The sequence below is a fragment of the Rhinichthys klamathensis genome, unplaced genomic scaffold (assembly GCF_029890125.1).
Source record: "Rhinichthys klamathensis goyatoka isolate OS25496 unplaced genomic scaffold, OSU_Roscu_1.1 h1tg000240l_1, whole genome shotgun sequence".
Classification (NCBI taxonomy): Eukaryota; Metazoa; Chordata; class Actinopteri; order Cypriniformes; family Leuciscidae; genus Rhinichthys; species Rhinichthys klamathensis.
In genome coordinates, this window is record NW_026606762.1 from 2,460,321 (window position 1) to 2,477,660 (window position 17,340).

The 17,340-nt window shown below is 39.1% G+C and overlaps 2 protein-coding genes across 2 annotated transcripts; one reads left to right on the top strand and one right to left on the bottom strand.

Moving 5' to 3' along the window:
* LOC130100358 (dentin sialophosphoprotein-like) lies at positions 1–4,871 on the bottom strand. The gene is made up of 3 exons (XM_056265786.1): positions 4,803–4,871; positions 310–4,313; positions 1–25 (listed from the first exon to the last, which is right to left on the bottom strand). The coding sequence occupies exons 1-3, from the start codon at positions 4,869–4,871 to the stop codon at positions 1–3; spliced, it is 4,098 nt and encodes a 1,365-aa protein (XP_056121761.1).
* Positions 4,872–7,742: 2,871 nt separating this feature from the next.
* On the top strand, positions 7,743–15,196 carry tmem41b (transmembrane protein 41B). Its single transcript, XM_056265777.1, has 8 exons — positions 7,743–7,859; positions 7,938–8,043; positions 9,387–9,504; positions 9,592–9,720; positions 11,912–12,005; positions 12,127–12,231; positions 12,316–12,454; positions 14,344–15,196. The coding sequence occupies exons 2-8, from the start codon at positions 7,953–7,955 to the stop codon at positions 14,511–14,513; spliced, it is 846 nt and encodes a 281-aa protein (XP_056121752.1). The 5' UTR covers positions 7,743–7,859; positions 7,938–7,952; the 3' UTR covers positions 14,514–15,196.
* The last annotated feature ends 2,144 nt before the right edge of the window (positions 15,197–17,340 follow it).

Genomic DNA, 17,340 nt, shown 5'->3' on the forward strand with positions numbered 1-17,340 from the left:
TTAATTGATCTCTATGAGCAGGTGGCTGAGAGACAAGTTCGAAGGGATAGTAGGGATTCATAGGGCCACTATGGGCAAAATGTGTGAAACTCACGCATAAACGCGTAATTACGTCTTAAAGGGTTAGTTCACCCCAAAATGAAAATCCTGTCAGTAATTACTCACCCTCATGTTGTTCCAACCCCGTAAGACTTTCGTTCATCTTCGGAACACAAATTAAGATATTTTTTATTAAATCTGAGAGCTGGATCACTCCTCCATAGGCTTCTTAAGGGATCGAAACTGGCTGGCCCAAAAGTTATTAAAGACATCGTTATGCGTGTGTTGATGCGTGTGTGATGCGTGATGCCAGTCCTAGTCTGCAGATCTGTTCCTGAGCCAGTCCTAGTCTGCAGATCTGTTCCTGAGTCAGTCCTAGTCTGCAGATCTGTTCCTGAGCCTGAGTCTGTTCCTGAGTCAGTCCTAGTCTGCAGATATGTTCCTGAGTCTGTTCCTGAGTCAGTCCTAGTCTGCAGATCTGTTCCTGAGCCATTCCTAGTCTGCAGATCTGTTCCTGAGTCAGTCCTAGTCTGCAGATCTGTTCCTGAGCCATTCCTAGTCTGCAGATCTGTTCCTGAGCCTAAGTCTGTTCCTGAGCCAGTCCTAGTCTGCAGATCTGTTCCTGAGTCTGTTCCTGAGTCAGTCCTAGTCTGCAGATCTGTTCCTGAGCCATTCCTAGTCTGCAGATCTGTTCCTGAGCCTAAGTCTGTTCCTGAGTCAGTCCTAGTCTGCAGATCTGTTCCTGAGCCAGTCCTAGTCTGCAGATCTGTTCCTGAGCCTAAGTCTGTTCCTGAGCCAGTCCTAGTCTGCAGATCTGTTCCTGAGTCAGTCCTAGTCTGTAGATCTGTTCCTGAGTCTGAGTCTGTTCCTGAGTCAGTCCTAGTCTGCAGATCTGTTCCTGAGCCTAAGTCTGTTCCTGAGCCAGTCCTAGTCTGCAGATCTGTTCCTGAGTCAGTCCTAGTCTGTAGATCTGTTCCTGAGTCTGAGTCTGTTCCTGAGTCAGTCCTAGTCTGCAGATCTGTTCCTGAGCCAGTCCTAGTCTGTAGATCTGTTCCTGAGTCTGAGTCTGTTCCTGAGCCAGTCCTAGTCTGTAGATCTGTTCCTGAGTCTGAGTCTGTTCCTGAGTCAGTCCTAGTCTGCAGATCTGTTCCTGAGTCAGTCCTAGTCTGTAGATCTGTTCCTGAGTCTGAGTCTGTTCCTGAGCCAGTCCTAGTCTGCAGATCTGTTCCTGAGCCTAAGTCTGTTCCTGAGTCAGTCCTAGTCTGCAGATCTGTTCCTGAGCCTAAGTCTGTTCCTGAGCCAGTCCTAGTCTGCAGATCTGTTCCTGAGCCTAAGTCTGTTCCTGAGTCAGTCCTAGTCTGCAGATCTGTTCCTGAGTCTGTTCCTGAGTCAGTCCTAGTCTGCAGATATGTTCCTGAGTCTGTTCCTGAGTCAGTCCTAGTCTGCAGATATGTTCCTGAGTCTGTTCCTGAGTCAGTCCTAGTCTGCAGATATGTTCCTGAGTCTGTTCCTGAGTCAGTCCTAGTCTGCAGATATGTTCCTGAGTCTGTTCCTGAGTCAGTCCTAGTCTGCAGATCTGTTCCTGAGTCTGAGTCTGTTCCTGAGTCAGTCCTAGTCTGCAGATCTGTTCCTGAGTCTGAGTCTGTTCCTGAGTCAGTCCTAGTCTGCAGATCTGTTCCTGAGTCTGAGTCTGTTCCTGAGTCAGTCCTAGTCTGCAGATATGTTCCTGAGTCGGTTCCTGAGTCAGTCCTATTCTGCAGATATGTTTCTGAGTCTGTTCCTGAGTCAGTCCTAGTCTGCAGATCTGTTCCTGAGCCCAAGTCTGTTCCTGAGTCAGTCCTAGTCTGCAGATCTGTTCCTGAGCTTAAGTCTGTTCCTGAGTCAGTCCTAGTCTGCAGATATGTTCCTGAGTCTGTTCCTGAGCCAGTCCTAGTCTGCAGATCTGTTCCTGAGCCTAAGTCTGTTCCTGAGTCAGTCCTAGTCTGCCGATCTGTTCCTGAGCTTAAGTCTGTTCCTGAGCCAGTCCTAGTCTGCAGATCTGTTCCTGAGCCTAAGTCTGTTCCTGAGCCAGTCCTAGTCTGCAGATCTGTTCCTGAGCCTAAGTCTGTTCCTGAGTCAGTCCTAGTCTGCAGATCTGTTCCTGAGCCTAAGTCTGTTCCTGAGTCAGTCCTAGTCTGCAGATCTGTTCCTGAGCCTAAGTCTGTTCCTGAGTCAGTCCTAGTCTGCAGATCTGTTCCTGAGTCAGTCCTAGTCTGTAGATCTGTTCCTGAGTCTGAGTCTGTTCCTGAGTCAGTCCTAGTCTGCAGATCTGTTCCTGAGCCAGTCCTAGTCTGTAGATCTGTTCCTGAGTCTGAGTCTGTTCCTGAGTCAGTCCTAGTCTGCAGATCTGTTCCTGAGCTTAAGTCTGTTCCTGAGCCAGTCCTAGTCTGCAGATCTGTTCCTGAGCCTAAGTCTGTTCCTGAGTCAGTCCTAGTCTGCAGATCTGTTCCTGAGCCTAAGTCTGTTCCTGAGTCAGTCCTAGTCTGCAGATATGTTCCTGAGTCTGTTCCTGAGCCAGTCCTAGTCTGCAGATCTGTTCCTGAGCCTAAGTCTGTTCCTGAGTCAGTCCTAGTCTGCAGATCTGTTCCTGAGCTTAAGTCTGTTCCTGAGCCAGTCCTAGTCTGCAGATCTGTTCCTGAGCCTAAGTCTGTTCCTGAGCCAGTCCTAGTCTGCAGATCTGTTCCTGAGCCTAAGTCTGTTCCTGAGTCAGTCCTAGTCTGCAGATCTGTTCCTGAGCCTAAGTCTGTTCCTGAGTCAGTCCTAGTCTGCAGATCTGTTCCTGAGTCAGTCCTAGTCTGCAGATCTGTTCCTGAGCCTAAGTCTGTTCCTGAGCCAGTCCTAGTCTGCAGATCTGTTCCTGAGTCAGTCCTAGTCTGCAGATCTGTTCCTGAGCCTAAGTCTGTTCCTGAGCCAGTCCTAGTCTGCAGATCTGTTCCTGAGTCAGTCCTAGTCTGCAGATCTGTTCCTGAGCCTAAGTCTGTTCCTGAGCCAGTCCTAGTCTGCAGATCTGTTCCTGAGCCTAAGTCTGTTCCTGAGTCAGTCCTAGTCTGCAGATCTGTTCCTGAGCCTAAGTCTGTTCCTGAGTCAGTCCTAGTCTGCAGATCTGTTCCTGAGTCAGTCCTAGTCTGCAGATCTGTTCCTGAGCCTAAGTCTGTTCCTGAGTCAGTCCTAGTCTGCAGATCTGTTCCTGAGCCTAAGTCTGTTCCTGAGTCAGTCCTAGTCTGCAGATCTGTTCCTGAGCCTAAGTCTGTTCCTGAGTCAGTCCTAGTCTGCAGATCTGTTCCTGAGCTTAAGTCTGTTCCTGAGCCAGTCCTAGTCTGCAGATCTGTTCCTGAGCCTAAGTCTGTTCCTGAGTCAGTCCTAGTCTGCAGATCTGTTCCTGAGCTTAAGTCTGTTCCTGAGCCAGTCCTAGTCTGCAGATCTGTTCCTGAGCCTAAGTCTGTTCCTGAGTCAGTCCTAGTCTGCAGATCTGTTCCTGAGCCTAAGTCTGTTCCTGAGTCAGTCCTAGTCTGCAGATCTGTTCCTGAGCCAGTCCTAGTCTGCAGATCTGTTCCTGAGCCTAAGTCTGTTCCTGAGTCAGTCCTAGTCTGCAGATCTGTTCCTGAGTCAGTCCTAGTCTGCAGATCTGTTCCTGAGCCTAAGTCTGTTCCTGAGTCAGTCCTAGTCTGCAGATCTGTTCCTGAGCCTAAGTCTGTTCCTGAGTCAATCCTAGTCTGCAGATCTGTTCCTGAGCCTAAGTCTGTTCCTGAGTCAGTCCTAGTCTGCAGATCTGTTCCTGAGCTTAAGTCTGTTCCTGAGCCAGTCCTAGTCTGCAGATCTGTTTCTGAGCCTAAGTCTGTTCCTGAGTCAGTCCTAGTCTGCAGATCTGTTCCTGAGCTTAAGTCTGTTCCTGAGCCAGTCCTAGTCTGCAGATCTGTTCCTGAGCCTAAGTCTGTTCCTGAGTCAGTCCTAGTCTGCAGATCTGTTCCTGAGCCTAAGTCTGTTCCTGAGTCAGTCCTAGTCTGCAGATCTGTTCCTGAGTCAGTCCTAGTCTGCAGATCTGTTCCTGAGCCTAAGTCTGTTCCTGAGTCAGTCCTAGTCTGCAGATCTGTTCCTGAGCCTAAGTCTGTTCCTGAGTCAGTCCTAGTCTGCAGATCTGTTCCTGAGTCAGTCCTAGTCTGCAGATCTGTTCCTGAGTCAGTCCTAGTCTGCAGATCTGTTCCTGAGCCTAAGTCTGTTTCTGAGCCAGTCCTAGTCTGCAGATCTGGGATAGCCTAAGTCTGTTTCTGAGCCAGTCCTAGCCTGCAGATCATTTCCTGAGCCTAAGTGTGCCCCTTTGCCTTGCATTCGTTATGAAGTCTTGTTTGTTTTTGGTTAACATTCTCCTTAAGCATTGCGAGCAGTTCTTGTGTTCTTGTGTAAACTAAATCTCAGGCAGAGATTTAGTTTATCTCTGCCTGAGTCCTGGATTCCTTGTTCCTGTCTGCACTTTGTGGATTGTATGTGTGTTCGGGCTGATTACATGTGCTTGACCTTCTGCCTGGTATGGACAATGACTTTGGATTATACTTGTGATTAAATTGCGTTTGGAATCTCACTCTCTCTGCTGTCTTACCACAATCACTAAATCATAACATAAATCAAGTAACTACAAAGCCTTTAAATTTTCCTGCAAAGTAAAAGAAAACCATCTCGGTAAAAGTCATTTTCCTGGTCTGTCTGGTTTTTGTGTTAGTGTGCTTTACCTCATTCTTGCCCTCTGTAGCGAACCTAGAGTTCTGGTCCATTACCGTGTATCCTGAGATTCCTGACATACAGATTGATAATACACACAAAAAAGAAGTAGCTACGGTGCACTATAGCGCTATACCGGTTACTCAATCCTCAGCACTGAGCCCTGCTGAAGCAGCTCTAAATATGCACTGTGCTATTAAATGAAAGATTAAATATGAGCAAGAATGAACAGTGAATGTAACAGAAGCTCATACAATGCATTTTAGCAAGCTTAATTAAGCATGAAAATAACTGAAGGAAATATATATTTGCTGAACAAATTAAGCCAACTAATATGATTTATATTATTTTGGTTTCTCTATACATTTAAAAATTACAAATGCAGTGAAAATACAGGTATCGATACTCGGTATCAGCAAGTACCAAAAATGAAAGTATCGGTATCCGACTCGTTCTGGAAAAAGTTGTATCGGTGCATAATAGCCTCCAATATAACAGTCTGTTATGGAAGATCATTTGATTGGCAGTCTGGAAACAGTAAAATCACATCTCATAGGAAATCAATTCCACCCAATTTTCTAAATATATCTCTGAGAATGCAAAACCAGAAACTATGTTCATTTGTTAAATTTTTTTTTAGCCACCTGACCTTCATTTACACAAAGTCAAAGGCTTGTAAACCACCATTTTCATAATCTTGTATAAGTTGTGCTCTCTTATATCATATCAAATCATAGTGCACACGTTTTCTCCATATACGATTTTAATTAATTTGATTATTGGTCTTAATAGCTCTATTAGAAATAGAGAGACAAGATGCAGGATAGATACTATAAAAACTTTCTATTTTAGTTATAAATCCTTTAAAAAATAGACAAATCCCTTTGCATCCATCCATCAGAATGATCCATTCATTCTATTCCAGACATTTTGCTTTTCCATCATGACCTCGTCCTTAAAAATGTTTATGCCTAAATATTTGACACTTGACTCAGAATATTATGACGTTTTAAGAGGGCATTCATGTATGGTAATAATTTCACATTTGCCAATATTGAGTTTTAAACCTGAATCACAATTACTTTAGGAATCTGGTCAAGACCTTTTAAAAATAATGTGGTATCGTCAGCCAATTGACTAAGCACAATTTCCTGTCCAAACATATTTAATCTTTCGGTGTTTGAGTTTTTAATTAGGAGATCCAACATCTCTAGCCAGAATAAATAAAGAAGGTGAGAAGGGGTAGCTTTGTTTAACTCCTCTCTTGATATCAAATCTGGTCGGAAACTGAGCTGGTATCATAACTGAATAACAATACAAAAATGTTCACCAAACCCATAAATTAAAAAAAAAAAAGAAAAAAAAAAGAATGTTCTAACATATCAAAAGCTTTATAGAAATCCAAAAATAAAATAACCCCATCATCCTCTATTTCTTGATTATACTCCAGTCCAGAACCAGTCGAATATTACATTGTTATGTATAGACCAGCCTCTAATAAATTCAGTTTGTGTCTCCCCAATAACTTTGGCTGAACCAAGTTACAAGCGATTTTTACGTGGGTTAGTAATTTAGTCATTGTTTAGTAAAGTTCTAACTTAAATAACCTAATCATGCTGCAGGCATGTAGGCATCTCTTCACTTTCTATCACTTAGTGTAAACAAAATCCTATTTATTTCTATGTGTTCCTACTTTTACATGGTTAATGGTATCCACCTTTTGTCCCCACAGGGATGAAATGAATTATTGTAAGCTATTGTCAGTCACTATAAATAAACATTAAAATGCTACATTGTGTCTTTACTCAATTCTCCCAAGTTTACATTTTGCTTTAACATTTCTGTTTACTAATATAGAGATGCTATATTGTAGGCCTATTTTGCTTTAGATAGCCTACTGAATATTACCACAACTTACAAAAAAAGACCCTGGTGGTAGCCTATAGGCGACTACTTAATGTTTAAGTTAATGTTCAAGTTAATGTTCAAGTTTTACTACTTAATGTTTAAGTAGTTATCATGATACTGTCGCAGTGACCCTTTTTTGTAAAGGTTATCCATGGCTGAATCCAAAATCGCCCCCTAAACCCTCCACTATTCCACTAATACTGTTCACTTGAAGGAGTGAATGAAAAATAGCGAGCAAATTCGTTATTGCGGTTCAATGTGGGATTGAATAAGTGCACTCAATAACGTCCACTACGGTATCGGACACCACTACAAATGGACTTGGTTAATGGTATCCACTACAAACACCACTACAAACTTTCGGACACCACTACAAACTTTTACATGGTTAATGGTATCCACCTTTTGTCCCCACAGGGATGAAATGAATTATTGTAAGCTATTGTCAGTCACTATAAATAAACATTAAAATGCTACATTGTGTCTTTACTCAATTCTCCCAAGTTTACATTTTGCTTTAACATTTCTGTTTACTAATATAGAGATGCTATATTGTAGGCCTATTTTGCTTTAGATAGCCTACTGAATATTACCACAACTTACAAAAAAAGACCCTGGTGGTAGCCTATAGGCGACTACTTAATGTTTAAGTTAATGTTCAAGTTAATGTTCAAGTTTTACTACTTAATGTTTAAGTAGTTATCATGATACTGTCGCAGTGACCCTTTTTTGTAAAGGTTATCCATGGCTGAATCCAAAATCGCCCCCTAAACCCTCCACTATTCCACTAATACTGTTCACTTGAAGGAGTGAATGAAAAATAGCGAGCGAATTCGTTATTGCGGTTCAATGTGGGATTGAATAAGTGCACTCAATAACGTCCACTACGGTTTCGGACACCACTACAAATGGCTGTCCCCTCAAACAATGCCCTATTTTAGGGTATAGGGGGCGCTTTCGGATTCAGCCCATGTTTTTACCATGGTATTTACCACAGTCTATGGGTATTACGTGTCACTCCCGTCACTCCGGTCACTCCAAGGCGCTTGTGTTGAGTGTTGTCACTAGATGGCAGTAGCGGCCTAACAATGACTTTGACATCTGAACGGAACAGCACCGAGGAAGAAGACAACTGTCACAGGTCACCGGTGTCCTGAGAAGTAGGAGGAGATTTTAGCTTTTACATTGACATATGATCTCAGTTAATATCTGAGATTTGCCTTCGTTATTTTCTTTAGCTGAAACAGATCGTCATGGCCAAGAAGAGAGCAAACCGTGAGACAGAGAACAGTCCTCTGGTCGAGCCGGAACCGAGGCCCTCCAACGAAACACCAGATCCCAAAGGTAATTCAGACTGGATGTCCTCCTGATATCAATCTCACACAGTTATTATGTAAATGTTCCTCGATTATTCGGAGTCGGAATAGTTCATATATGGATATATTTATATTGAGAAACTGTTGTTGAACACGACCAGAAAATATGACAGCTGGAACTTGAATATCTAGGACTAACGTTAAAATCAAATTAATTAACTCTTCAGATCAGGGATCAAATGTTTTGTCGATTATTATTTGATTTTGTGTTATTTCTTCTCTTAAAGTGTGTCTTTAGGGAAGAAACTAGACCATCTACAGCAAACTTTCATCTGAATGGACTATAAATGTGACTCAGACCAAATGTATTGTGTAATACACTGGTGATGTGTTTGCCTTTGCATTACTCGTACGTTTAGTCAGAGTTCAGCCTCTAAACTGAACTTTTTTTTATTTAATGCCACAAGAACAAGAGTTGTTACATAGTCACATTTTTACCAACATTAGCTACTAGAAAAAAATACATGAGAAATCAAATGCAAAATAGTTTATTTCAACAGTCCACTAAATTCACATGTATATTCAGCCTAAATCTTTCCCAAACATGTTTAACTGGATAATAAATCCTATATTTGTATATTAAAGGATTCTTCTTTAATTTTGTTATTGATACAATATATATTAAACAGGCTGATACATTTAAACATCACTCGTGACCCGTGATGTCACAAGGCGAAATAAAAGTGCAGTGTGATTTTTTTTTATTATTATTATTTTTTCTCTTCTTTTTCGTTTAGGAATTGAGTTGTTCTAACTGAACTGATAATCGTATCTTTCAAGCATTTCTGATTCGTAATGACTTGGAGTGAACCGACTATCTTATAATACTTTTAATAGTATTAGTAGAAATATCAACAAATAAAACATACTGGATTTATGATTTGATAGTATAACAGGTTATTTTAAACAAACATACAAAATAAAAAGAGCTAGATTTAATAAAAAACACAATATTTAAATGTGATAAAACATCTTCAGCCTGATAATAATTTATATTAAATTCATTTTATTTATGCTTAATATGTATTCTATATGTCAACTACTTGGGCTTAAGCCTGCTAACCACCTAGATTTTCCTCAGAAAGTTATTTTTTGTAAACCGATTTGGTGTCGATAATAATCACACTGCTCCTTTAAGCTGATGTCACATTATCATACGCGTTTTTTGGCGTTCTCTAGCTCACCGCATTGGACCGCTCTCACGGGCCTGAATCTCCCTGAGGCTCATGAGCAAGTGATGCAAATGTATGCAACACATTGCACAGATGATTTGAGAGGTTATTCATGATTTTTTTTTAATTATTCTCTAAGGAGTCCAGTCACCCGGAGGAGCCTCTGCACGCATGTCAATCCTCCTCCTCGTCTCCATCTTTGCCTGTTCTGCTTGTGTCATGTATCTAGTGTTCAGAAATTTCCCAGAGCTGAGCGAGTAAGTCTACCTCCCCTTCTGACTGCACTTTTCTGTACTGGTGGAGTTTTTTTAATATGGTTTGATGCTTTTCTTGATGTCTTGCAGAGACGAGAAAGGAAAAATCAAAATTCCTAAAGACATGGATGATGCCAAGGCTTTGGGCACAGTGCTGTCTAAATACAAGGACACATATTACACCCAAGTGCTTGTAGCATACTTTGCTACATATATCTTGTATCCTTTGTGCGATTAGCAATCTTGATTTTGATTGTTCGTCAATATTATTGACAAAAGAACAAGCCGAAATTTGGTACTTCCCTGAAGAATGCCACCGGTAGTGATGTCCATTTTGAGAATTAATTGTTCATTTAATTCAGATCATTCAATGAAACGAATGAACCAGTATGAATATTTCAACTGAATGCTGATTCAAATGGATTAAAACTTAGAACAGTAGACTAACCTTTAACAGGACATTTCAAATAACACATTTTTGGTAATACTTTACAATAAGGTCCCATTAGATAACATCAGTTATGCATTAATAACAATGAGCAATCAATTTGGGGTTGCACTTTATTTTAAGGTGTCCTTGTTACAGTGTAATTATACTTTTAAGTATGGAGTAATATTAATTAACATGTACTTACCATAGGGTTAGGCTTGAGTTGCGTGTAATTATGCATAATATACAGTTATTACTATAGTAACTACATGTAATTTGTAACAAGGACACTACATTAAAGTGTTAGCCAAATTGTTAACAATATTTATTTATTAGTTCACACTAGTTCTGGTCCATTAACAATTTTAATAATGTATTAGTAAAGTAATAATTCATTAGTAAATGTGAAATTAAGATTAATAAATTGTTTAGAAATATTTGTAATCGTTAATTCATGTTAACCATTGAAGTTAACAAAATGTTGACATTTGTAGCCTTATTATTCCCATTTTTAGCTTTCAAAATGTCTTTCCCGTTTAAGGAATAGTTCACCCAAAAATGAAAATGATCCCATAATTTACTCGCCCTCAAGCCATCCTAGGTGTATATGACTTTCTTCTTTCAGCCAAACACAATTGGAGATATATTAAAAAATATGTTCTACACAACCATTGAGGAATTTTAACCAAAGTATGTTACAGACTTTACACGAACACCCTAAGATTCATACCAACTTGTGGAAAATGGGCATCCGATGACCTCTTTAAAGCAATCTATTGTATAAAGTGCTATATAAATAAACGTGTCGAATCGCAGAGCTGGTGCAAACATCCACATCGCTATGATCCGATGCTTTCTGAACCGTTCGGATCAATATCTTCGGTTCGGCACACACGTGATCCGTGGATTTATGAAAAAAAACAAAAAAAAACTGTACGCATGTTCAGTCCACACATATCTCCACAGCGTGGTCATGGCGAGCGGAGGAACGGAGGTGTTCGAACGCCCCACGTCATTTAAATCCCCTGTATGGGATATAATGATGAAGGAAAGAGGTTAGTGGATAAAACCGTGACGGTGTGTGTAGTAGGGTGGCCATACGTCCGGATTTTGGCCAGACAGTCCGGAGTTTCGCTGAATTGGCATTAAAAAAATGTACTTGTAAAAATCCTGCATATTGATAGCGGCTCCCTGATGCCCGCAAATTAGTTCAAATCTCCCGGAATCTAGAGCGCGCATGCGAGACAGAACATACTGCGCGCATAACATAGCCTATATAGCGCGCACACGGCAGAGAGGGAGAGAGCGAGAGACCTTGCGTGTGTGTGCATGTAAGACAGAGAGCATCCTGATTGGCCTGTTTCGGTAAGTCAACCAGTCAACCCCCCTAATATCTCTAAAAATACGATATTATGCCTTGTGCACTTTAAGTTGATTTTATATATTTAAATTTAATCATTTAAAAGTGTTGATAAAAAAAAAAAGACAAAACTTATGTTTATTTGTTTTGTCTTTTTTGCTGATCCGAAAAATGATCCGATCCGAGAAACAATCCGAACCGTGAGTTTTTTGATCCGTTGCACCCCTATTTTAGTTGTGTGTTTATTTTGTTATTGAGAGGAAAGCACACAGCACATATTTACATATTCATCTCAGCAGTGTCGGGATGTTCGCTAAGAGTAAACCGCTGCTCACTTATTTCGAACTTCTTTTTACCCTCTAAGCGAAGAACTTCCTTTACACTTCCATTGTAAGTGCATTATTGCACTCGTTTTTTGTTTGTTTTTGCGAACCGAGGGTCGAGTCAAACATTTTGTGTGCCACACAACATCTTTTCTAACAGGTTAACTGTAACAGAATAATTGCCTGGAGTATTTGTTATTCATATAGTTCAGTATCAGTTACAGTATGTACGATTTGGTTCAGCTTGCTCTGTATTTATTCAATATTGATTTAAGGCCTTAACTAAGCCTTACTCAGCCTTCAGACGTTTGCCATCCCAGGCTCCATATTCCTCAGTATACTGTCTGGTTATCTCTACCCTTTCCCGCTCGCTCTCTTCCTCGTCTGTCTGGTAAGTTCCTTGTTTGTATGCAAATTCCTTTTAAAATGGTCTGTCTGCCAAACTTTGGCTTCTGGTATGAAAAGTGACTATTTTTTTATGTAAAAATGTTGTTGTGTTTTATGCTTTACAGTGTTCAGGCCTTGGAGCATCTTTTTGCTATATGTTGTCTTATTTAGTCGGGAGGCCGATGGTCTACAAGTACCTCACAGAGAGAGCTCAGAAATGGTCACAACAGGTGACATTTTCATATCATAAGCTTTCATTTTTGCATGTGAATTGACTGACTGTAATGCTGAGCCGATGTTTAATGTCATTGTAGGTGGACAAGCATAGAGAACACCTCATCAATTACATCATTTTTTTGAGAATCACTCCTTTCCTTCCGAACTGGTTCATCAACATCACCTCACCGGTCATTAATGTGCCTCTGGGTGTCTTCTTCCTGGGCACCTTTCTCGGTAAGATCATCGAACGAGATCACTTTTACAAAGAACGATTCACAGTCACACAAGTTTGTGTGGTGTTGCTGCATGGAAGACACATGAGTTTGTCGAACGCCAATTTCTCATTTTAAAGATAATTTTATTGGACACAAAAATTGCAGTCAACATACAATCGAAATTGACCCTGCTTATTTTCTTAAGTCAAGAGCATAGAAATATGGAAATATATATGTGTGTGTGTGTGTATATATATGTATATATGTATATGTGTGTGTGTGTGTGTGTGTGTGTGTGTATTTACAGTGGTGGCCAAAATGATTAGATCGGCAAGATTTTTTTTAAATGTTTTAAAAGTTTTTGATGTTTGTTGCAAAATCTTTCCATTTCAGATAAATGCTGTTCTTTTGAATTTATTAGAATTATATTAGTATGATTTCTGAAGCATCATGTGACTGAAGACTGGAGTAATGATGCTGAAAATTCAGCTTTACCAACACAGAAATAAATTGCATTTTAAAATATATTCAAATAGAAAACAGTTATTTCAATTGTAAACATATTTCATAATATTACTGTTTTTGCTGTATTTTTAGCAGAAGAGACTTCTTTTAAAACGTAAAAAACATCTTACCGTTCTAAAAATGTTGGCCACCACTGTATGCATGTATATATATATATATAATTAATTACTTTTATTATGTTTTGCATTTGGATATATATTTAGACATTATTAAAGGCTACTTTAGATTGTACTCATATTTCAATTAATTTAATATGCTTATACTATGCAAAGATCACAAGTGTGACTATTTAAAAAATGAAAATATAGCCAGTGCCACAAATGTCACTAATTTTCTTAACATTCCGGTAAAGTAAAACAAAAATGCAGTCTAAAATAAGCCAAGATCAGCAGAGAGTTAAAGGGATAGTTCACTTTGAAATAAATTTTTGGTATGTTTTAGCTTACCTCAAGGGCATCCAAGATGTAGGTGTCTTTGTTTCCGCAGTAGTTTCAATTTTGATATTTTTAGGTCAAACCGTTCTTGTCTGTCAGTCATATAATGCAGGTCTATGGTCACCACCTCAAAGAGCATGCACAGAGAAGTCCAAATTAAACATGATTTAATGACTCGTAAATGTAAGTACACATTGATGGCCTAAGACACGAAACGAGCGGTTTGTGTGAGAAAACGAACAGTATTTATATCGTTTTTACCTCTTGTAACCACAGCCACGTCCAAGTGATTTGAGGGCGCGGGCGCTTCGGTCTTTTCCGGCAAGCGGCGGAAGTGATCTCTCGCGCGTGTACGTCACTCATTGTTTACACAGAACAGAGATTGTAGGTAAGACGGCTTATTAAAAGGGTACTAATTTGCGCTTATCCGGGATGTTTAAACCGTCGTAAAAGAAAACAATAAAAAAAATTAAAAAAATTAAAAACAATTGTATGAGTGACATACACGCGTGAGAGATCACTTCCGGCGCTTGCCGGAAAAGACCGAAGCGCCCGCGCCCTCAGATCACTTGGACGTGGCTGTGGTTACAAGAGGTAAAAACGATATAAATACTGTTCGTTTTCTCACACAAACCGCTCGTTTCGTGTCTTAGGCCATCAATGTGTACTTACATTTACGAGTCATTAAATCATGTTTAATTGTGACTTCTCTGTGCATGCTCTTTGAGGTGGAGACCATAGACCTGCATTATATGACTGACAGACAAGAACGGTTTGACCTAAAAATATCAAAATTGAAACTACTGTGGAAACAAAGACACCTACATCTTGGATGCCCTTGAGGTAAGCTAAAACATTTCAAAAATTAATTTCAAAGTGAACTATCCCTTTAACTGAAATTTGCACAGTTGACAAATGAATCCTCTGATAGCTGTTGTCTGATCTACAGGAGTGGCCCCTCCGTCGTTTGTGGCGATTAACGCAGGGACGACGCTGTACAAACTGACCACAGCTGGCGAGGCCGTGTCCTGGAACTCTCTCATCGTCTTGGGGGTTTTAGCTGTCGTCTCCATCCTGCCCGTCTGCTTTCAGAAGAAACTCCAGCAGAAGCTTGAGTAGAGATCTCCACCCCTGCTTGGTTCAACTCAGGAATGAAACTTCTCCTTGCTTTCTTCTCTTCCTTTATGCATGAACGACAAACCCTCATTTCTTCATATGATGGGCTGTCAGGACTGGCCTTCCATAGTTTGGACAGGACTTTCATGGGATAAAACTTCTATCATCACTTATTATCCATCATCATTAGCGTTAAGCAATATTTCCCACATCAATATCTTCAGTCAGTGGATTTCAAATCTCTCGATATTTTCTCCAAAACAGTTATGAATAATGTGTGATGCACTGGAAGAGACATTTTCACTCCCTCTGAAGTTGCTGAGCTAAAATGGAAAGTGCCAACTTCTACTTCTTTGGTCTTACAGCTAATTTAATATTCAAATGTGTTATTACATGCTTCAGAGACTTTTCGAGGGTGAGCTTTGTGGGTTTACAGATTTTATTTCTAATTCTGATCTTCTTATGCCAGCTTAGACTGCAGTTGGGACCCGATCTCTTAACAGTTTCCTGTGAACCGCTGCCGACTGTAGATGGTAGTGCTTAGCTCTTGGTATAGACCTAAAATACTCATAAATATGGATGATGCCACATTAGTATTACAGATCAAGACTGTAGATTGCATTTAGATGGTTTTGCCTTAATATAACAGGTTACTTGAAGTAAAAGAAATGGAACGAATAGCCTGATGCCTCACATACTGAACCGTTAAAAGGATAGTTTATCCATTCTCTCATGCCCTCATGCCATCCACAATGTTTTTTTTTTATTCAGATAAACACAAATTAAGATTTTTAGGAAAATAATCCATCTCTAGGAGTCCATATAATGCTTACTACACCCAGCGATCAGTAATCCAGAGTGTGAATCTGAAGTGAAACAATAGTGCGACCATCGTTTCACTTCGTTAAGTGTCACATCGTCCCTCTCTTGAACGCTCAAATGACAGTAGATTCAAAATATTAGTATTTTTCTTCCACACACCTACAGTTTCGCTTCAGAAGACATTGAATCATCCACTGGGGTCAAATGGATTGCATTTTTTTTTTTTTTTTTTTTTTTTTTTATCAACCAAGCGTCACCCATTCACTTGCACTATATGGACTCACAGAAATTGGTTATTTTCATTAAAAAAAAAAATTGTGTTCATCTGAAGAAAGAAAGTCCTGTACATCAGGGATGACACGAGCGTGAGTAAATGATGAGAGAATTCTCATTTTGAGGCATATTTTAGCATTTCAAACACAATTTTTCTCTCTTTTCATTCAGATGAAATGGTCAAAATGCCAAATGATTGATTTTGAACTTTGTTTAAAAGAAGTAGTTTTTAGTTTGAGGGAAGTATTACATTCTGAACCTGGAGATGTAGGAGCTTTGTAACTGTTACAGTTGGTATATCCTGGACCTAGTCAAGTCAAGCCACTGTAAAATGCTTTAAATGGAATATTAAAACCATTTAAAAACATATGTTGGATATGGAATATGTCTATTTAATCGAGGCTGCTCAGTGTGGTTATGCCGTTAAAGTTGCCTTTCAGTAAAACAAATCAGTCTTACGAAAATGTCATACGTTTGTCTAATATACAATGCTGTCTGTACTTTCTGGAAACCTTCAATACTCTAGGTTTTTCCTGACTGACTTTATTGGGATGAGAATAAATGAACATAGTTTGCACTGAAATTTCTCTTAAGTGAAGGGTGCGATGAGGGACGGTCTTATAACAGATATTATTTCCCTGTTACCTCATTTGATTTATCTCATGCTTTGATCCACATTTAATTTGTGTCATTTCTAAATGTCCAAATGTTCCCAGGAGCTCTTGATGTAACATTGTACCAAACTGAGAGAGCAAATGTGAGTTATGCGGTTGTTCTGCAAAAGTCTCACCAAACTGTATGATGGTTAGTGTGTTGATACTAATCTCTCTCACCTATTTATAATTTCCTTAATTGTTCTCATCCTGATTTCTTCTCTATCATATTTTTACAGAATTGTCTTTATCAATAAATTAAGGTTACTGATTACAGTATTACACAAGATTAAAATGTACTGCTGTGTCCTGTATTTTTAAAATCTATTAATGTCTGACCATCTTCTAATATATTTATTATATGATGATTAAATACATTAGTAACATTTGCCTCTTTATTTTCACTGAATCACAGTGTATATGTATGCACTCATTTTTATAACTCCATCTTTAAATAAAGACCCATTTACTATTTGACATGATTATTAAAGTTGTTTTAAACATTTACATATTACATATAACCTTTTCAAAAAAATTGTATATGTTTTTATATAGTGGCTCACCTTTAAAATTAAGCATCTGGACAGATTATCATAACTAACTTCACTTTTGAGCAATTTATGATTTGTATTTTTGTTGTACAGTACAGTATATCAAATATTTGACCAGTTATCACTTAAAACACGTATGATTTTGTGAAATGTTTTGGTTGTCTACCTCCCAGACCGTTAAACTTCTGTTCTATAATGTAAAGTTATAAATGTTAAAATCAGAATAAATCTATTTATTTGGCATTCATGTGTACAATATGTTTTTATAACAAATAATAGGTGTCACCGAAACTGCAGTCATTAGCACCAAGCTTTTTTTTTTCATTATAGTTTTACAAAAGTAATAAATAAATAATAAAAGTGGCATACATTCACATTTCTGCCAGGACATCCTCATTCATTTTAAGTTGTTATGTCATGATCTGAGAGTATCATGATGAAACATAATGTTTTTTCCTTTCAGTTCAGTTGGAGGTTTGCATTTTTTGTTGTTGTTCTGCAACTATGAAATCCATAAAATAGATATTTCTC